The sequence below is a fragment of the Sporobolomyces koalae genome, assembly GCF_050403365.1.
Source record: "Sporobolomyces koalae JCM15063 DNA, S_koalae_JCM15063T_v1_ctg24, whole genome shotgun sequence".
NCBI classification, from domain to species: Eukaryota; Fungi; Basidiomycota; class Microbotryomycetes; order Sporidiobolales; family Sporidiobolaceae; genus Sporobolomyces; species Sporobolomyces koalae.
In genome coordinates, this window is record NW_027481747.1 from 179061 (window position 1) to 199195 (window position 20135).

The 20135-nt window shown below is 52.4% G+C and overlaps 7 protein-coding genes across 7 annotated transcripts; 4 read left to right on the forward strand and 3 right to left on the reverse strand.

Annotated features, from left to right (window-relative positions):
• Positions 1-160: 160 nt before the first annotated feature.
• ROK1 (RNA-dependent ATPase ROK1) lies at positions 161-2607 on the reverse strand (the record flags this gene model as incomplete). Its single annotated transcript, XM_076679595.1, has 7 exons — positions 161-545; positions 618-693; positions 766-1133; positions 1210-1495; positions 1582-2005; positions 2079-2299; positions 2379-2607. The coding sequence occupies 7 exons, from the start codon at positions 2605-2607 to the stop codon at positions 161-163; spliced, it is 1989 nt and encodes a 662-aa protein (XP_076533317.1).
• A 162-nt stretch (positions 2608-2769) lies between these two features.
• COX10 (protoheme IX farnesyltransferase) lies at positions 2770-4275 on the forward strand (the record flags this gene model as incomplete). The annotated part of the gene is made up of 1 exon (XM_076679596.1): positions 2770-4275. One exon carries the CDS (start codon positions 2770-2772, stop codon positions 4273-4275), a length of 1506 nt encoding a protein of 501 aa, XP_076533318.1.
• Positions 4276-4471: 196 nt separating this feature from the next.
• On the forward strand, positions 4472-7266 carry BZZ1 (Bzz1p; the record flags this gene model as incomplete). The annotated part of the gene is made up of 10 exons (XM_076679597.1): positions 4472-4494; positions 4578-4914; positions 5028-5558; positions 5625-5810; positions 5899-6147; positions 6223-6367; positions 6476-6661; positions 6767-6916; positions 7004-7161; positions 7252-7266. The coding sequence occupies 10 exons, from the start codon at positions 4472-4474 to the stop codon at positions 7264-7266; spliced, it is 1980 nt and encodes a 659-aa protein (XP_076533319.1).
• Positions 7267-7543: 277 nt separating this feature from the next.
• On the reverse strand, positions 7544-8940 carry JCM15063_005464 (endoplasmic reticulum resident protein 29; the record flags this gene model as incomplete). Its single annotated transcript, XM_076679598.1, has 7 exons — positions 7544-7726; positions 7828-8121; positions 8205-8423; positions 8494-8582; positions 8651-8682; positions 8752-8780; positions 8857-8940. The coding sequence occupies 7 exons, from the start codon at positions 8938-8940 to the stop codon at positions 7544-7546; spliced, it is 930 nt and encodes a 309-aa protein (XP_076533320.1).
• A 179-nt stretch (positions 8941-9119) lies between these two features.
• On the forward strand, positions 9120-10918 carry JCM15063_005465 (U1 small nuclear ribonucleoprotein 70 kDa; the record flags this gene model as incomplete). The annotated part of the gene is made up of 5 exons (XM_076679599.1): positions 9120-9128; positions 9294-9759; positions 9865-10212; positions 10280-10529; positions 10600-10918. 5 exons carry the CDS (start codon positions 9120-9122, stop codon positions 10916-10918), a joined length of 1392 nt encoding a protein of 463 aa, XP_076533321.1.
• Positions 10919-12805: 1887 nt separating this feature from the next.
• Positions 12806-15103, reverse strand: JCM15063_005466 (uncharacterized protein; the record flags this gene model as incomplete). The annotated part of the gene is made up of 7 exons (XM_076679600.1): positions 12806-12842; positions 12942-13309; positions 13387-13782; positions 13865-14022; positions 14080-14206; positions 14271-14638; positions 14710-15103. 7 exons carry the CDS (start codon positions 15101-15103, stop codon positions 12806-12808), a joined length of 1848 nt encoding a protein of 615 aa, XP_076533322.1.
• A 151-nt stretch (positions 15104-15254) lies between these two features.
• On the forward strand, positions 15255-17903 carry JCM15063_005467 (uncharacterized protein; the record flags this gene model as incomplete). Its single annotated transcript, XM_076679601.1, has 10 exons — positions 15255-15396; positions 15469-15611; positions 15700-16078; positions 16159-16423; positions 16492-16752; positions 16828-16962; positions 17036-17126; positions 17194-17397; positions 17474-17604; positions 17732-17903. 10 exons carry the CDS (start codon positions 15255-15257, stop codon positions 17901-17903), a joined length of 1923 nt encoding a protein of 640 aa, XP_076533323.1.
• Positions 17904-20135: the final 2232 nt, after the last annotated feature.

Here is a 20135-nt window from a genome sequence, read left to right on the forward strand (position 1 = left end):
TTATCTTTTCGATTGTTGTGTCCTGGTTCGTCTCTAGGGGGAAAGTGTGTCTTGTCTTATTGTTAGTACCAACGAATAATGTACGCTATATGAGAATTGAAATAGTGTTGTCTTGCAACCTCCGAAGTTGCACCGAAATTGAAAGATCCAAAGTCTTGCTCTACTCGTCGAGATCAACCTTGCCTTTTCTCGATTTCTTCGCCGCCCTCTCTCCTTCATCCGCCACCTTGTTGTTCTCAACACTCTTCTTGCCCTTGCCGGAGGAAGCCCCCTTCTTCCCTTTCTTGTCTCCATCGTCCGTACCTTCTCTCCTCTTGAACACTCCTCCTTTACCCCCCATGATCCTCTCCCGTTTCGGTCCTTTCTTGTTCCCCCTTCCTTCTTGTTTCACTTCAGCACCTCCCGAAGATCCGTTCGTTTTGGAAATGTCTTTGCGTCCAATCGGTTTCATCTTGAGCGCCTTCTTGGAATCTTGAGTCGGGTTCGGTAGAGCGAGCATCCAATCAGGTACTGCGCAACCTGACTGCCTCATAACGTTTACGATTCTGGTGAGGAGGACAGGTGTTGAGAAATGATCAGCGTAGGAAAAAGATGATCTGATGGAGAGGTTATTTCACGTTTTGAGGTGGCCCGAATCGGCTTTCGTAAAGAATGTGATTGCTCGACCTTCTTTGCCCGCCCTGCCCGTACGACCTGTTTTGACAAGAATCGAGAGATCAGAATGCAGGAAATACTAGATATAGACAAAAGCCGTTGAATGCGTACCAATGCGATGAATGTACGACATGGCACTTTGAGGGAAATCGTAATTGACGACGAGTTTGACCCCTTTGAAATCGATCCCTCGTCCCATAACATCTGTACACACCAACGCCCACACTTTACCCTCTGCGAAATCTTTCACGACTTGATCTCGTTCAGGTCCGGTCCGTTCGGCATGAATCGCATCGGCGGCGAGTCCATCGAGCAAGAGTTCGTTCGAGAGTTCTTTCGCACGTTGGATCGATTGGACAAAGATCAAGACTGGGGGAGTGAATTGTCCGTTCGTGACGAGTGATCGGAGGGAGAGCAGTTTGTGATCTTCCGTGTTGACAAACTGAAGTTCTTGTGTGATGGTTGAAGTTGCGGCTTCCCTGTCACCCCCACATTTTCCGAATGTGAGACACTGTTGCTCGCCCGGGAGAGAGAGGGAGAGAGGGAGAGACTCGCTTGTGACCAACGATTGCTCGAACCAAACCCTGACCGGCTCCAGCCATGACACTCTTGGCCATCTCTTCAACACTACTGGGCATCGTCGCACTGAACATGCCTTTCCTGACTTGAGGTTGTCCTTCAGGTCTGGAACACGCCGCGAGGATTTCATCGGTTTGTTCGAGGAAATTGAGCTCGAACAATTTGTCGGCCTCGTCGAGAATGAGATGCGTGGTCGAAGTCAGATCGATGAGAGAGGACTTGATCGCGTAAACGAGACGAAGCGGGGTTGTGATCAGGATGTCTGTCAGGTTGTTTTCCCCCGTGATCGTGGAGCGAATTAGCGAGCGAATCCCCATGCAGCATCAAACCGTCTGTCGAACGACTTACCGATCGGACCCAGGTACGGTTCGTCTTTCGCTTCCTCGATTTCGGCGTCACTGGCTTCGTCTACTGGCTCGGTCTCGGTATTTTTCCCTTTCTTGCTCTTGCTCTTCTTCTTGCCCTTTCCAGCGCCACTAGGTACACTGCCAACACCTTCTTCTCCCAGGACTCCAACCTTCCAGGTCGAACCTTGCCCCTCAATGTCCTCGTTTTGCGTGCCGTGGATCAGCCGCCTCGTCTCCCTGAGCACTTGCATTGCCAACTCTCGAGTCGGTTCAATCACGATCGCTCTTGGTCGCAAAGTTTTCTTGTCTTGCGAAGTGGAAGGCACGTTCGAAGAGTCGAGAGGCGGGTTGAGGGCCAAGAGTGGCAAGATGAACGAAAAGGTTTTGCCTGAACCCGTTGGAGCACATGCGAGGATATCGCGGTTCTAATGAAATTCGAGTGGGTTAGACTTTCCGCGATGATTTGATCTGTGGGACTTGTTTTACAGAGGAACTTACGGCGAGCATGATACCCCAACTAGCCATTTGGATTCCAGTAGGAGGATCCTTCATACCAATCTGAGCCCAATTCTGCACGAGTCTCTCGATCGCTTCTGCATGATGAGTCGGTACGGGCGTAGGCAGTCGAGAGGCAAGGAGGGAGAGGGTCGGGATGGGTGCGGGCAAGTCGAGTCCGGTCAGTTTGATCTTGTGTTTCCTGATCAGAGCAGCGACATCGACTGGCTCGACATCGACTACAATCTTTAAGCATCAGTGTGATTGTCGAAGCATGGGCAGGCTAGCAGGGGAGCAACTGACTTGGAGTCGCAGCTGTCGAGACAGCGGCGGTCCGTTTCCGCTTCTTGTCCTTCTTCTTGGGCTGTTCGCTCTCGACAGGAGCCTCGGCAGCAAAGAAGTCGAGTTCGGCAGGCACGGTGCTCGCTGAAGGAGCACCAGGAACCGTCGAAGGCTGAAAGTGGTGAATATCGTGCTTGAACCGTTTGCGATCAAAGTTGGAACCTCCGGTCAAGGTACGGAACGCGTCCATCTCTTTCCAAGGGCGAAGGCAAGGTCGGTGTCGAGGTGATGCAGGAGGCGATCAAACGATGAAACCTGGTCGCAGGTCTTTTTTCCCGAAACTCGCGACTGGCTCTCTCTCGCACAGCCCGTAAACTCATTCGACGCGATCTCGCTTTGGAGTTTTTGAGCCATGCTCGGTAAAGCACTAGGCTCGAGTACGCGCACGTTTCGACCAGTTCCTCCCGCCGTGTCGTTCTTCCTCGACAATCCTCATCATCGGTTCGCGTCCTCAACCGCAAACACCGTCGCAGCCAGGCGAACCGTCCCACGAGAGGCACATGAGACATCGTCCTCCGACCCGCGACCGGATCGGATTCGGTACGCGCACGAAGACCTCCTCTCGGCATCTTCCGCTTCAACGTCCTCCCGGTCTCGGCATCCGCACCGGCGGCCCCCTTTGTTCTTCCTGCCGAATCGTCAGTCGCGAACATCTCCTGCGCCACCTCTTCTTGACGAACCCCCGTTGCCCCCTCCTTCAACCTCGCCTCTCGTGCCCTTCTCGACTCCGCTTCCTCGGCCCCTCCCGACTTCGGTCCTCTCGAACGGCCTGCCCAACCCGCTTATCCGATGGAGATCTCGCCCTGAAACGACCATCAAACAGGACGTCGACCTGTACAAGCAACTCGGCAAGTTCAAACTGTCGTCACTCGTCGTGTTGACCACCATGGCCGGATACGCCATGTGTCCCGTCGACCCGTCCGTCACTTCAGCCGCGGTCGACGCGTTTGCTCAGTCGCTCTCGTCATCGTCGACTCTCGCCGCGACGAGCACGTCGTCGTCGATTCTCTCGTCACTCGGATCATCTCCGGCAAACAACCTGACCCTGTCGGTCCTGTTGCCAACGACGGTCGGCACGACCCTGTGCGCGTTCTCGGCCGCTTCGTTCAACCAGTTGATCGAGTCGCCATACGACGCGCAAATGGCTCGCACTCGACAACGTCCACTTCCGAAACGTCTCGTCACGCCCTTGCACTCGTTCGCGTACGGAACCCTGACGGGTTCGTTGGGACTCGCAACGTTGTACTTTATCAACCCGTTGTCGTCGTTTCTCGGTCTGTTCACGATCGCACTGTACTGTCCCCTGTACACGATCTCGAAACGACACACGATCTACAACACGTGGATCGGTTCGGTCGTCGGTGCGATCCCACCTTTGATCGGATGGGCAGCATGTACTGACAGTCTCGACCCAATCACTCAACCAGGAGCATGGGCGTTGTTCCTGCTCATGTTTTTCTGGCAATTCCCGCACTTCATGTCGCTCGCGCACACGTTGAGATCTTCGTACGCGAGTAGTGGATACCGCATGTTGTCAGTCCTCGACCCTCCCAAAAACGCCCTCGTCTCGTTGAGGTACTCGATCGCGTTGATCCCGTTGTGCGCGAGTTTGCCCTGGTTGGGACTCACGACCATGTGGTTCGTACCACTGAGTATCGTACCGAATGGGATCATGGCCGTGGCCGCATGGAGGTTTTGGAAACGAAGAGAGGAACGCAGGGCGAAGGAATTGTTTTGGAGTAGTCTTGTGCATTTGCCGGTCGTCCTCGTCATGATGTTGGCGTGCAAGACGGGACTGTGGGGTTCGAACGATACGGAAGATCAAGTCGAAGCGGAGGACAAGACCGTTGCGCAGTGACAAGGCCACAATGGATTTTTATTTTTTCCCACTTTCTCTGATTGCATTACCCTTTTACTTTGGCTGAACTTGTTGTATTACCTACTCCTTTCGCATCCATAGTGATCTAGACGAGTTGCGAAAAGTGGGAAAAGTTGATCCATGACGCGTTCGACGCGCGTGCGCCTTTGCTCTTCCACCTCGCAGTCCAACAACCATGTCGACTACTTATGGCGCAGCGTGAGCGATACCTCTCAAAGCTGACCCCAGTCGTTCCAAAACATCTGACTTGTAACCGATCTGCCTCCCCCATCGTCGCTCAGGCTTCCGGACTCGGAGGTACTCGTCCACGCCCGAGTTACCAACTACCTCTCCCTCTTGCCTTCGTTCGCTTCGTTCCTCCAAGCCCACACTCAAGAAGCGATTTCCCATTCGTCGAAGCTGTCGAGTTTGATTGGCAACTACCGCAAACAGACTTCGACTCAGGCGGTCGAACGAAGTGGGGGAACTGATTCGACTCTCGAACGAGCACTCGCGGCGGTACTTGAACAGATGGATTTGCAGGCGAGAGAAGTGGGATTGAGAGCGGATCAAGAGGCGAAACAAGTTGGTCAAGTACTCGATCAGGTGGGTACGAGATTAGAACTCGTCAAACGCAAGGTAAACCACAACACCGCTACTCTCAATCTCGTCTTTCTCGGGTTTACCCCTTTTTTTCGGGCAAAGAAGTTACTGACTCGAAAACGGTCTCGTTGCTTTGTTTTCGAACGCAGCACCATGAACATTACAAAAAACTGCTATCAGAACGAGACCGTACGAACGATCAACGTGAGAAATCGAAATCGACATACTACTCGGCCTGCGAACAAGTCGAATCGTGTCGACAGAAAAAGGCTTCAGCGAAAGAAGGTAGAGACCTCGAGAAAGCTACCAAGAATTACGACCTGGCATTCGAAGAGATGTTGCAAACCAAGAACCAATACTTGCTCGACATTGACGTCTCGAACGTCGCCAAGGACAAACTGTACAACCAACACTTGCCTGCACTGCATGACGACTATCAAGTTTTGGAACAATCGAGCACTGTACATTTTGTTCACTCGATTGACAAGATGATCCAAGTTCAACTCGAGTCACTCGAACGACTTCGGAACAGTGTCGAACAAGCGAAACAAGCACTTGCGCTCGTCAACCCGCAACAGGATCAGGACACGTTTGTCAATCGGTGGAGCGCGACAAAACTCGCAGCGTGGGAAGTACCTCCAGATGCAACTTTTCAAGAGTGTCAGGTGTGGCATGATACGGTACGTCTTTTCCAGTACATCTTCGTCTTCAACATTTGACAGTACATCTCGCTTTTGCGAAAAAAGGACGAATTTTCAACGACTCCAGCTTCAATCACGTATTTGCAGAACGTTCAGCTCAAGTCGACGACAAAGCTTTCAGAAGTCAGTCCAGCGTTCGAAACGAAACGGAGAGAGATTGGAGGGTTGAGGAACCTCCGGGAAGCGTACGAGCGGGATTGGGGTCTAGGAGATGCCGTTTCCGTCATCGAAGTGAGTCCAACCCTTTTCGAATCACTTTTACGTTTCTCTGATTCTGATCAGCACTGGATTCGGAATCTGAATTCCCGCGATTTATCAGAACTTGTTTACGGTGACCCACGAGACAACTTTGCTCGAAATTGCCCAAACCGAACACCGATCACAGATTGAATTGATCAACGCGACTCTAGGAGATTCAGCTTCAACTGGACTTCGACCTCACGAGTTCAAACCTTCAAGTTTCGTCACCCCTTCAACGTGTGCCGTGTGTGAAGGGTCGGTGTGGGGCAAAGGGATCAAATGCGACAAATGTGGCATGGCGGTACATGCCAAAAAATGTGAAATGAAGGCAAGTTCTCAAACCGACTTCTGAACAACATGGCCCCAGTTATTGACTGCAGTCAATCCATAAAACGGAAAACAGGTTCCTGCGGGCTGTACGGCTCGACCTGGCGCAGGAGTGGTCAGACACAAATCAAAGAAGAGTCCTGCGAGCACAAACACAGGAGCGAATCCGCCGCCGAGTGCAAGCATGTCGAATTTGTCGTTGAACCGTTCAACTTCATCCGGTCAGTTTGCCGTCTTGCCCGATGCCTCTTACCACTCCCCTTCTTCCTTGTCTCGAGCAACACTCGACTGACAGAAGTTTTGCTTCTTCCTTGGTTGGAAAAAAAAAGGTATAGGGTCGTCGGCTCCAATGACCAGTAGTGGTTCAGCTTCAAGGCCTCCACCTCGTCGAACCGTTCCACCCCCGATCGGGGGCGTGTCTTCGAATCCTACCGCGCCTCCTAACGAAACTCTTCCAACCGCAGTGATGGCTTACGACTACTGTGCAGCGACTGCATCAGAATTGACAGTTTCAGGTAAGAGTCCACATTTCAAGTTTTTAGACGAGGAGGGGCAAAGCTGAAATGACTTTGGCTGTTTCGGATCTTCTTTTTTCTTCTTCTTGCCAAACACAAAAACAGAGGGAGATTCAGTTTCGATCGTCGAACTTCAAGATGCTGCAGGGTGGACCAAAGTGAGGACTCGAGATGGTAGAGAAGGACTTGTTCCTGGATCCTACTTTGTCGAAGATCCGTCCTCTATATCTGTGACACAATCGAGGGGACAAGAAGGTAAGTCAAAAAGATCATTGTTTCTCTCTTCGCATATTCAAAATGATCTGGAAAACATGAGGTCTGACTTGTCCATGTTTCTGATAGTGGTTGCTATATATGACTACACTGCGACATTGGATGAAGAGATCTCGATCGTTCAAGGAGAACGAGCCGTGTTGGTTGGACGAGGGTTCGAGTATGGAGATGGATGGGCTCAAGTCGAAATCCCTTCAAGAGGTCAAGGGATCTTGCCTGCTTCTTACGTGAGTCTGCTGTTTTGGCCCCCTCGTTCCTAACAAGAGGATCGAGATTGAGTTACTGACGAGACCATCCTTGCTTGCGTTCTTTTGTAGATTCAACTCGTTTGATTCGAGATCTTTCTTCATCATCCTGTTGGAAGTAAATGCTACATGCAAACAGACACTTTAGGTTACTCTCGCAATCGGTACTCTGCTTCCAGACTTTCGCTTTCCCCTTATCGCGAGTTTGAGAAGTCGCGTTCAAAATGGAAAGATGTTTTTTTTTTTTTGATTTTTCAATATTGAAGGCTTTTCAACGGAACGAGTTGTGACCTGTTTTCTTGGTATACAAGCCAAGAATTCGGGATCGGCGCGGGATGATCCAAGTCGATCAGGAGAAAGGGTTTTACAGCTCTTCCTTGACTCGGTCCGTCACTTTTGCGACGACGCTCGAACCGGTCGAACTCGCATCGTGGAACACGGAACTCGCCGAATCTGTCACTTGGGTCGCAACCGACACGACCGTAGATGAAGCTTGACTAGCTACTGAAGTCGCTTGAACGACTGCCGATTGAAAGACTGCCAAGATCTGTTCTCAAGATAACAAATGATAGTTGCAAACATCAATAAGTAGGACTTCCTTGTAAGACCAAATGAAGTAGACGAGAGAGTGGGGCGAAAAAGGCTTACGTTCTTCTTCATTTGAGCTTCTTCGAGTTTCTCGACTTTGATCTGTCCTTTGCGACTCGCGAGTTTGCCCAATCGAGTGATCTCGCGATCGACCCACGATTTCGCTTCTTCGAGGTTCGATTCGGCGAGGTCGACGTATTTCGTCATGACTTTGAGGTAGTAACTCGAGAGGGCGGAAGACTTTGTCTCGAGGGTCGAAGCGAGAGAGGAAGCTGAAGCGAGCAATTCGGATCGAGTCGAACTTGGGGCAAAGTAGTGTTGTGCGAGGTTGTCGAGACTCGGGATCCTTCCAGCCTGGAAATCGAAAAAAACCGGATATGTCAATTCGAACTCGGCTGACCTGGAAAATCTCGAAATATGAAAGGGATGAAACTGACGAGCTTCGACAGAGTCCCTCCAGGAGCTTTCTCGGTACCGCATTTCTCGTTCAAGTACTCGAGCAAGGCCTGTTCAGTTCTCGCACCATTGTACGACTCGACCTTGCTTCCTTTCGAAGGCGGTTCGATAAACTTGAGAGTTGGGAATCCCGACACGCCGTACTTGGACGAGAGTGGACGAGCGGACGATTCGTCGGCGTTCAGGTGCGCGACTTTACACTGTTTGAGAGTTTTGCCAAACGGGATATTAGAATTTGCTGCGACGGTGAAGGCAAAGGGGATGATTTACGCGGTCGTCGCCTTCGAATGCTTGTGCGACCTGAGTCCACACGGGTTCGAGGGATTTGCAATGTCCACACCAAGGAGCAAAGAAGGCAACTGTGTTGGGATAGGTCTGGCAATCAGTCACAGTCGGGAATTCAAGAACCGAGGAAACAAGGCTGTACCAAGAGTGCCTTCGGATTGAGATGCGATGACGCTGTAGCAACGAATCAAAGTTTCAGCAGGGTGTCTTTAGGCAAGGAGCACGCAGGAGTGAGGCAAGTACTTGTCAAAGTTGGTTGGGGTCAAGACAGTCTGTTTAGGGCAAGCGCACGATGGGAGTGAGCGGCTCCACGTCGGAAACGAGAGTTGCAACCTCGGGAGTGCGTACCGAGTACCTGGCATCTTCGAGTCCGGCGTACACGACAGCAGGGAGGAGTGAGAGTGCAGCAGCTGTAGTGAGAACAAACTTCATGATGCGGTTCGAGATGAGTGAGAACACGATTTACTCTGAACGACGACGACGGCGAGGGACTGATCAGCTCAGGGGAGGGTTTTGCGAATGACGCTACTCGTCGACATCGCTGTCGCTTCCGCTGTCTCCACTACCGAGCTGCGTTCACCCGCGTCCGCTTTGGGAGCACTCAGCCCGTCATGGTCGGAGTGAGTCTCACTGTCTCTGTCCCTCTTGCAATCCCCCCTCCTGGCGCGACGAGTCTCGGCAGACCACGCTCTCGTCTCGTCTCATCTCTCTCGCTCTCACCATTGCATCGACGAGCCCCCCTTGACTGACCTCGCTCGCCCTTGTTTGCTTACTCGTTCGGACAGACTCATCTGCTTCCACCGAACCTGCTCAAGCTGTTCAAACCGCGCGATGCACTGCCGTACCTGAAACCGACTTCACGCGATCCCGACCTCCCCCTCAAATCCTTGTCGAAACGTCGAGCACCTCAACCGATCGTCGTCTCTGAACTCTTGCGTCAAGTACGCGAAGAACGAGATGCTCAAGAACGCAAAATGCTCGAAGACGAACAACCTCAAGATTCGATCAAACCCGACTCGGACAATTCGGTCGCTGTTGTCAAGGAAGAGAACGGGGTCGATTCGGAACCAAAACCCGAGACCGAGATCAAAGTTGACGCATCAAAAGATGAGAAAGTCGCGTCTACGAAAAAGGCGGCTCAGGTCGTCAAACCTGAACCGAATACCGAACTCGGTCTCTCTGCCGAGGAACAGTTTCAAGCGAGACGAAGGGAACGACAGAAACGTCGAGAAGAAGCCATGTCGAAACCTTGTACGTTTTCTTCAGCATGCTTTTCTCCTTTCTCTCTCTCTCGAGCACGACGCTTTCATCTTGGAGCCACCGACTGATCGAGTTACCCTCTTTCTCGTACACCAGATGATCCAGCAGCGGACGAAGAGATCTGTGGAGATCCGTACAAGACGTTGTTTATCGGTCGAATCCCGCTCGACGTGACCGAGGACGAACTGTTGAAAGAGTTCGAGATGTACGGCACGATCGAACGAATCCGACTCGTCGTCGACGAAGACACGGGCAAGAGTCGAGGGTACGCGTTCGTCGTGTACGAACGGGAACGAGACATGAAAGCTGCGTACAAAGATGCCGACGGGATGAAGATGCATGGCAAACGACTCTTGATCGATGTCGAACGAGGTCGAACGGTCAAAGGGTGGAAACCTCGTCGACTAGGGGGTGGACTCGGAGGTCGAATCAAGAAACTCAAAGGTAAAACTATCCCTCTCTCTCTTCTGAAGTTCGACGCTGATGGGCAAAAAACCCTTGTTCCAATTAGGTGGAATTCCAGCACCAGATCCCATCATGCCACCGGTTGGAGGTGGGTACGGAGGCAACACTGGATTTGGAGGACCTCCAGGTGGAGGTGGATTCGGAGGTCGTGGAGGGTTCGGAGGTAGGGGTGGAGGGTTTGGTGGAGGAGGAGGACGAGGTGGAGGATTCGGAGGTCGAGGTGGCTTCGGTGGAGGAGGTATGGGAGGAGGTCGAGGTGGGTTCTCGTCAGGAGGAGGAGGCAGAGGCGGATATGGGTTCGTTCTTCTCTTTTTACCCTTCTTTTCGCTGTCTCGCACTGTGTTGACTTTTGTCCGATCACGGTAGCGGTGGTTACGGTGCCCCGCCAGGTGGAGGAGGTGGGATGCCACCTCCTGCTGGACCTGGAGGTCGAGGTGGGTTCCAACAAGGTGGAGTTGGATACTCGGGTATTGGAGGAGGAGGTCGAGGTGGTTACGGTGGAGGAGGTCCTCCTGGAGGTGGATTCGGAGGAGGAGGAGGACCTGGATTCCAAGGTGTCAGTGCACCTGATTCTGGATACGGATCGAGAGGTGGTGGGGAGAAACGTGGGTACGACAATGGACCTGGTGGCTACTCGGGAGGTGGAGGTTATGGAGGTGGAGACGACAAGAGACCTCGGTATTGAAAAACCGTCGACAGTAATCTTTGTTTTGTTGGACAAGATACCCCAAAATGGGACATTCCCCGATGCATTCTTTCTCGGTTGCCTTTGCCAATCACAGAGCAAGTATTAGCTTGCGCGTGGACCACGGGACTGCAAAATCGCTTTTCTCGAACAAAAACTGGACTTGATGGTCCTCCTCAAGGACAGACAAACCTGAACGCGTGTCAGATAGGACCGTGTCCTCGGAACGAAATGGTCACGACTCGTACGAGTTCGCGTAGGAGATGCGCGAAAGCGTCACGCTCGTCCTTCTCAATCCTTCGCAGACATCGTATCGATTCGGCTCAAGTTCTGAGGGGGTCAGGTCGAGCGTAGACTACTATCGGCATCGAGAGCGCAGAGACGAGCGTTCTCCTCGAAGTGGGATGAGGCGAACAAGTTGCGCGAGCGAGGAATGTCACTAGCGTCATTCGCACGAACCTCTCGCTTGCGAACGTTCGCTCCGTAATCAACCGCGGACCAAGATTAAGAGAGATAAGAGAGGGCGATTCTGCTCTTGCTTCCCTTCTCTCCACTTCACCTCGACCGGCCTCTTTCAACGATGGCCTTGGAGGTGTCCGACGACCTTTACTCGCGAGTCTCTGCCTTTCACTCACACACACACACACTCCAACCTCTCTACGGGCGCTCCTCTGCTCCTGGCTCTCGCAAACCTACCCACTGACGTCCTCGTTATGGTCGCCTTTGTCGGTCGCCATCGCTCACTTTCTTCCTCTCCCCATATCCGTCGTCGCCCTGATTCTCCTCATCGGTCACCATCGCTTACCCTTTTCCTCTTTTTCTCCCACCTAGATATAGTGACAATCCTGTGCATCGTAGAGCTTGGGACTCTTGACGCGCGTCGTCATTGCGTAGTCTCCTGATCCTCATTTGGCCGCAAGACGACATGCGGCCCTCGCTCAGTACTACGCAATGACGACGCGCGTCAAGAGTCCCAAGCTCTACGATCACCTCGATTGCATTGCTCGGGCGATCGACCAAGGCGACGAAGAGGAACTCGGTGAGTGCCCGTCTGCCTATTATCTCGGGTCCACTGCGACCACTGCTCGCGTTCTTTGGTTGGAGGTTGAACAAATTACGTCGTATGACGGGAGAGTTTGAGGACGATTCGTCGGCCGCTGTGGTACACGACGGCGCCACGGTTTGAATCGTTTGTTGCGTACGCAAGAATCGTGTCCAGTGTAGTACTGCTCGTTGTGGTCGACGGATCTGTCACGTCCATTGTACGGATGTTCTGTAGGATAGAGTGACTCAAGAAGGACACTGTCTGTTTGGAATTACGTGTGACTGATTCCTGACCTACTGTTTTGACTCTTTCCACTTGAGCTCTGTCGTAGGAGCGGCTCTCTGGATTCCACTCGCTGTAATCGTATAGATGCTTGCGAGATCGCTTTCAGTCCGTTACGCAAACATCTGATGTTTCGCTCAAAATGTCGTTGCTATCCGCGACCGATCATTTTCCTTCGAGATTCCTCGAGTCTGTGCATGGGACCTCACAGAAGTTTCAATTTCTGCCCGTCTTATCGAACTTGTCCCTTTCCTGCCGGTGTTGTCGCGAGCTCATATAGTCTATCCCGAGTCCTTCGTGTTCGCTGTGTGGCGTTTGAGGCGAGTTTCCCCATCTCGCAGTGTTTCGGCAAAGAGTCTTTGATGTGACGGGATGCAGATTGAGGTCAAGGTTCCTCCTTCCCAGTTAAGCTTCGCGCGCCATCAGCGCAAAGCCATACATACGTATCAATATGCCATAACTTCTGTATGTCTTATCTTCTGGGCGCACTTCTGAGCACCTCTCGATTGGAAGAGCGGGTTTGAACCTTGGGAACAAGGTCTGAAGAAGCTACCAAAGTTTTACGCTTGTCCCTGCTGAGAACTCTTCTGTCTTCTTCTGCAAAGATGAAAACAACGTCAAGACATGCCTCTCTCTGGCTCGAGTTTCAATTTCCCACAGGAGCAATACGAAACAAAAGAGAGTGTGGAACTCAACTGGATAATTTCGAGGATTGGCTTGACAAAGAATCCCGAGTCGTTCCTGACAATCTTGACGAGTTGTTTCTCTTGAAACCTGTAATCGTCGACGAGGGTACATTCGAGCAATCCAAACTGGTTCAGTTTCGGTCTCAAGTTGTCGAGTTTGACATAGTGTCCCATCCATTGTCGATCCGACGACATTTTTCGAAATGGGTTCGATTGATTGCCAAAGATCGATACTTGTAGGGTTTTCTGACCCGGTACTAGCGAGTTTGACCGTGCGGAATCGAGAGTATAATTCATGAGGTCTCGATGAGATGTGTAATCGGTAATGTAGAGCGAAACGGGGTCTCGAGTTGAAGCGGGCACGAAACATTTGAGAATCTTTTGATCCAGAGGAAGAAGGAGTGGTTAAGAGACTTTGTCTTTGTTGCTGTCGACAGGAAAGATCCTCTGCTCACCTCGCCATAGACATCGCAGAACAGGTTTGGCTCAATATCTTGTATCCGTCGCAGTTTCTGTAGCTTGGCAGTGCTCGCGACCGGATGCTCGGCTGTCGGGGTCGTGTTTGATTGCAAATCTGAAAGTCCTAGCTTCGTCGTAATGGTTGTACCGGTTCGAGAATCGGGATGGTTCAATAGATCATCGAGCTTGAACGATCGCTTCTTGTAAAACTTGGCCAACTGCACGGCGTGCAAAAGTTCTTTCTCGGACAGACACAAGTGTGGACCATGTCGGAACGGTCTCGATACGAGTGAAGGCAAGATGTTGGGGTCGAGCAGTTCGGGGGGTTTCAGGACTAGGTAAGCTGGGGGAGTTTGAGCGTTTCGAACAATCTCGGATCTTCCAGCTGGAATCTATCGCAAAGTTGTTTGTGCGTGATCAGTCGAGAGGGTAGAAAGAGAGGGAGACAGACACGAAGAAGGAAGAGATGCCTACGTAGAAACGTCTCACGAGCAAGATATCTTTGGGTTCGAACTTGGGGATCTTTCGAGGATCTTTGTCGTACCATTGCAGCTTGACTGTCGAGGTAGGGCTCTCGTCCGGGTACGGTCGTGCGAGGGATGGATCCGTGACCAAGGTTCGAGCTAGCGACACTGTCACGCAAGGTTTCGATGATTACGAGGTACAGACTAAGACATGAAATCACTTACAACCTGCTTCAGGGTTTCGAGGAGGACAAACTTCGGTGTGTACGACTACCATGGCAAAGCTTTGATAGCGAGAAGACCCTTGAGGCTCTTGGATCTGAGCGAGAGTGCTGTAGGCGGTCTTGTCCGGCTGTCAACAACTGTCTCAGTATTTGAGAACGAGCTTAGTTGATAGGAGGACATGGCAGACGTACTGCAGTCAGAGACCAATCGAGGTTCGCCTCCTGTCTGCGACGCTTGATTGATCGAGATCCTTCATGCGGCGCGCTGGCTGTTCGGCCCTTCGTACGCTTAGTCGATGTCGCCTCGGCGAGCTTGGCATCTTTTGATTTCGTTTTCTTGGCGGGTTTCTTCCGTTTCTTTTGGGGATCGAGCTGATGCATCCCTGCTTGTTGGTTCGGTTCTGGCATCAGCTCGGGAACTATGTCGACATTCATTGAATGGGCCTCCGTGGATTCGTTGGCGAGAACGTCCGGGGTCGGTGCTTGCGCTGGAACGCTAGCTGAACCGCCAGAGTTGAGCTTGACGCGTTTCGTGCGCTTGTTCTCGCATTCTCGTTTCGCTGCAAAAGGACTTGTTCAATGATCAGCAACGAGATGCGGGGATGATAATTACGCAAGAAGAAAATCTCACGCTGCACAAAGCGAAACGGCAGTTCGTCGGGCAAAACGAACCCTGCCACCTCGTGCTTGTAGACGACGCGAGCGTGAGGTGACTCTTGTGCAGTATCACCGCAATTGGGAGCTGCGAGCTTGCCTCCTTTGCCTCTGAGGACCAGGGTGCGCGCCGGTTGAATGATCGCGTCGAGCTGTTGTGCGCATTCCCCTCTCACCTCGATTCGGAGCTCGCCCGGATCCCGTTCGACGCCCGAGAGACAGAACGATACGATGCGAGTAGCCGGATTGAACCTGCGCAAGTCGGATACGGTGCCACGGTAGATGAGGGAATCCGAGTTGAATGATGACGGCAGTCGACCATGCGACAGCTCCTCGAGCGAGACCGGGCGTAGTCTTGGCTGTGCCGTCATATCGAGCGTGTATCGAAAGTTGACTCTTCTGGCTGCTGAGTGATCCGCGTTTCGAGTCAACCCCGGGCTGCGGCACCACGAGGATCGCGAGTGGGGCTTCTTCTGCAGCTCAAGTCTTGGCCTTGTTCACTCTCTTCCACCTTATACGAGCATGTCGACGCTATTCTTCTACGGCACGCTCGCCGTGCCTGCTGTGCTCGAGCGCGTACTTCGACACGACCGCAACGACCTCGTCAAGCACACTCGGGACGCCGTCTTGCGGGACCATGTCCGCCTCCACGTCAAAGGAGAAGGTACAGTCAAAAGAGACTCTCGACGGGCCTTCCTCACTTGTACTGTCCTAACCGGGTTTTCGGCTGCGCTAGATTATCCGGCTCTCGTCTCGCGGGACCAAGCCGAGCAAGTCATCGGAACCCCTCTACAGGACGAACATGCTCGAGTTCAAGGAGTGATCGTGTCGGGGATCAGCGTTCGAGAACTCGCACTTCTTGACGAATTCGAGGGAGACGTGAGCTTTTCTTCGGCATTCCCCCAAGCTCAACTCGTAGTTCACTACCCCAGCTCATCTGTTGGCTTTCGATTCTTTGCACTCTCAGGAGTATGTCCAGACGCGATGCACGCCCGTCGACCTACAAGATCCGTCAAAAGAGTACCCGGACGCGATCTGTTATCGATGGACAGCATCACTCTCCCGGCTGTCGCCCAAGACGTGGACTTTGGTCGACTTCCTGCGCGACGCATCTCATCGGTGGCTCGGACCCCAAGGTGAGAAGGAGTACGTTGACGTCGACCGCAAGCGAGACGAGGCATCACTCGATGGTCCCACCGGAATCGCGCATGCCCAACTAGAGGTCATCAATGGTTCGAACGACGAACGAGATACAACGCCTCGGGCTTCTACAGGCGAAAAGTTTGGCAAACAGCTGAGAGAGCGGTACTGGAACTTTGAAGAGGGCTGGACCAACATCAATCATGGTGCGAAACCTCGCTATTCCCTCATCGAGCTTTTCGAAGTGGGCTCTCCAAGTTGACCGAGCTGACACAATTCCCTACAGGATCGTATGGGTCTGCCCCGACACCCGTTGTCGATTCTTTCCTCGCCATTCGCGACAGGATTGACCGAGCTCCTGACCGCATGATGCGGCTCGAATACGAAACCCTCTTGCTCAAACTGCGCACTCAGTTATCCGAATTTGTCGATTGTGATACGCGTGATCTCGTCATAGTCGCGAACGCGACGATGGGAGTCAACACGGCTCTCCATAGCTTGACGAACGAATGGCAGAAACACGACCGTTTGCTCTACTTTGACACGTCCATGTAAGCTTGTCTGAAACTCTTGAATGTCTTTCTTCTGGCGACGATCCTGACCAGTCCTTTGTTTCCAGCTATCACGCCTGCAAGCTCACCCTGGATCACATCGTCAACACGCATCCCCATCTCGAGCTGTCCCTCCTTCCAGTCACGTTCACCTATCCCATCTCACACCAGGAGATCCTCGAAAAGACGAGGAAGGCTATTGAAGACGCTGAGCAGGATGGCACGTCCAAGGTTCGTCTTGCCCTAGTCGACGGGATCTCTTCCAACCCAGGAGTCATCGTTCCTTGGGAGCAACTCTGCGAACTGTTCAAGAAGAAGGACGTCATCTCGTAAGCTCCAAGCGTCTCTCGTAAATTCGGCGCCTTTCGAATGCAGCTCATCGACGTGTCGCTTTTCTTGGTCAGACTCGTCGACGCAGCGCACAATATCGGCCAACTCCCAGTCTCGCTTCGAACTTCGCGCCCCGACTTCTGGATCTCGAACTGTCACAAGTGGCTCCTCGCTCATCGAGGGTGCGCCGTGCTCTACGTCGACAAGCGGTCAGTTCTCCGTTTCCACTTTCTCACGAAAGCAATTCCGAGCTCACACCTAGTTCTCTTTCGCCGATCAAAGCTTTCAGCACCTCGTTCACTCGATCCCGACATCGCATTTCTATGCCCAGAGAACTCCCGAGAACGCTTCGGAATGGAGTAACGAGTTTGTCGTGAGCCACCTTTCATTTCCCCTACAAAAGCTTTCGGCATACGCTGAGAGATTGTTCGACCTTTCAGTGGACTGGCACTCTCGACTGGAGTCCGGTGCTCTCGACTCTCGACGCCCTTGAGTTCCGACGAGACGTCCTCGGAGGGGAACAACAGATCAGACAGTACTGCCACGACCTCGCGATTCGCGGGGGAGAAAAAGTCGCCGAGATCCTGGGCACCCGCACTATGCGGAACGAAACGGCTCAGGATGGAGAACTCGTGGCCAACATGGTTCGTGTTTTCTCTTTCCAGGGATCGCTTCTTTGTGATCGAGTTCAATTGGCTGAAGGTTTTTGTGAAAACCCAGATCAACATTGAGCTTCCGCTCCCTTCATACACACCATTCGGCTCCGTTCCGCCTCTTGAAGGAAACAAGTTGCAAACGTATTGGTGGAGAACTCTCATCGAGGAATTCCATACGGCAGTACCCATCTTTCCGTACGTTTTCCGAATTTCCTTCTGCTTTCACCAAAAAGGTCGAGAGAATCTGTCTCCACGAAGCAGAGTAGCTGAAACCCCTCGAAACCTTGTGTTTTTCGCTTGTCTCTGGGACCTCTTTTTACAGACACGCTGGACTCCCTTGGATTAGACTCTCGGCTCAAGTCTATATCGATTTCGAAGACTTCGTTCGAGTTGGAAACGCGATCAAGGAGGTTTGCGAACGAATCGAACGAGGCGAACATTTGCAAGATCCCGTTGCGAAACAAGGTACGACTGGAGCAGAACCAGACGAGTAGAACATTCATTTCGATATGATTATAGAAAAGTGCAAAGAAAGAGGAATTCAGGAAAGCCTTGAGCGAAATAACGAGAGTCCCTTGAATCGGGGAAGAACAACCCTTCGTCGGCTGCCCTTCCAGGCGGCTCGATTCCTATCGAGCGTGCATAGCAGATCGACTCGGAATCCTCGGATGATCGCCAGCAGCATTGACCGAATGCCCGATGTGGTGAAACTCTCAGGGTTAATCTGAGCGCTACAAGTGTAGAAGACGATCGAACGATAGGTTCCAGATGTATCTACAAGGATTCCTAAAGCGAAGGTGTACAAGGCGTGTCAGCGCAGGAACGAAGTTAACGAAGGGAGCAGAAAGAAAGAGTTTTGCGCAACCCCGTCAGATATTGACGGTCTCTCCCGCTGCCACGAAACTGTCATTATTTTAAATAAGGTTGTGGTACAAGTGGCACGAACGGCTCTAGGATGAAATTAGAAAGGATGAGATGCTCAGAATCAATGTTTCGGTTCGTGCTCAATCTGTTTCGTCGCCACCGCGTCCATGGACTGCAATCGAGCGAGATCGGAGGTAAGAATCGTAGAAGCAGGAACAAAGGAAACGACTACCCCAAAATTGCAATCTTGTGAGTTCGTGGAACTTTGTTTTGCTTAGTCTTGCTTGTCCGGGTCTTTTTGATCTTCTAGTGGACGGGTTGTTGCATTTGGTCGGACGTCTTCAGCCATCGACCGACCGTCTTGACTCGACACTCTCGTACATCGACCCGAGCCAGACTCTACAGCTGGTCTGTCTGGGGTGCCAACTCGGTCAGGGCGACCTTTCGCCAGCTCACCGAAAGCGGTGCCTCCGTCCGCTCGACGGGCTTCTGAATGATGGAACTGTGCAAGATGCAGCCGCCGCACATCTTGACCTTGTGCGTTGCAAGCCGACGATCGCTCTATCTCAGGCAAAGAGATATTCCGAATGGCAGAGCTTATCTTTCTGCTCGAGATAGAGCGATCGTCGGCTTGACGCGCCAGGTCAAGATGTGCGGCGGCTGCGTCCGGCACAGTTGTGTTATCCAGAAGTCCGCCGAGGAGCGGTTGGAGGTATCGCTTTCGATGCAGTGAGGAAAGGTCGCCCTGACCGAATTGGCACCCCAGACAGACCAGCTGTAGAGTCTGGCTCGGGTCGATGTACGAGAGTGTCGAGTCAAGACGGTCGGTCGATGGCTGAAGACGTCCGACCAAATGCAGCAATGGAAGCGGTCAGTTGAAGGGAGCTCACCCAGGGGCTTGAGAGCCAGGTTAGATCCATCGATTGGACACGATGGGCGTATGATTGACACTGTATACGGATATGGGGAGAGGAAGAGAGTCAGCGACGGTGATCGATCAGGATAATCAAAGCGACGACAAGGGGGAGTCGGGGTGCGAGAGCTAGGAGTCGAGGACAGACCGCCGAGAGAGTGTGTGTGCGTATGTGTGTGGAGAGAGAGAGAGAGAGAGACTCGCGAATGACGGGAGTTGCACTCCTCCAAGGTGGAGTGACGAGAAGGAAAGCAAGAGCAGAACTGATTTCTTCCAGCTTACAATCTCTCCCGTCGAAGGTCCGCGGTAGATTACGGAGCAACGTTCGCGAACGACAGGTTCGTGCGAATGACGCTAGTGACATTCCTCGCTCGCGCAGCTTGTTACCCTCATCTGGCCTCGAGTTGACCACTCGCCTCTGCGCTCTCGATGCCGATCCTAGTCTGCGCCCGAGCTGATCACTCGTGAGCTTAAGCCGAATCAATACGATGCCTGCGAAGAATTGAGAAGGACGAACGCATTTGGTGCCCGCGCCTGTCGCGAACATGAATTCGTTCAGAATCGTGTCCAATTGCTAAGCCAAGCTTCCTATCCTCCAGGCGTGAAGGCTCATAGAATATCCTCGATGACACGTAATTACCGAGCTTTTCTTGCTGCGGCGATACTTGTGTGGCATGAATAGCTCACGTTTATTACTTGTAAACAACAAATACTACCGGCCCCTAGTTGTTACGGACGGTAGGAGTTTGCGGCACAATGCCCTCGACCACGTTGCAGCGAGTCTACGCTCGTAGCGCTCGACGCAGTCTGCCGAAACAGACACATTCGCTCGAGCTCAATTGCGGGCCAGAGTCGCCCTAGCTACGAGCTCTGACTCGTTAATAATTGCTGCAAAGCTACTGCAGGGCTCTGCAACAAGTAGCGGTTACAGGTGTCAATGTCACATTTG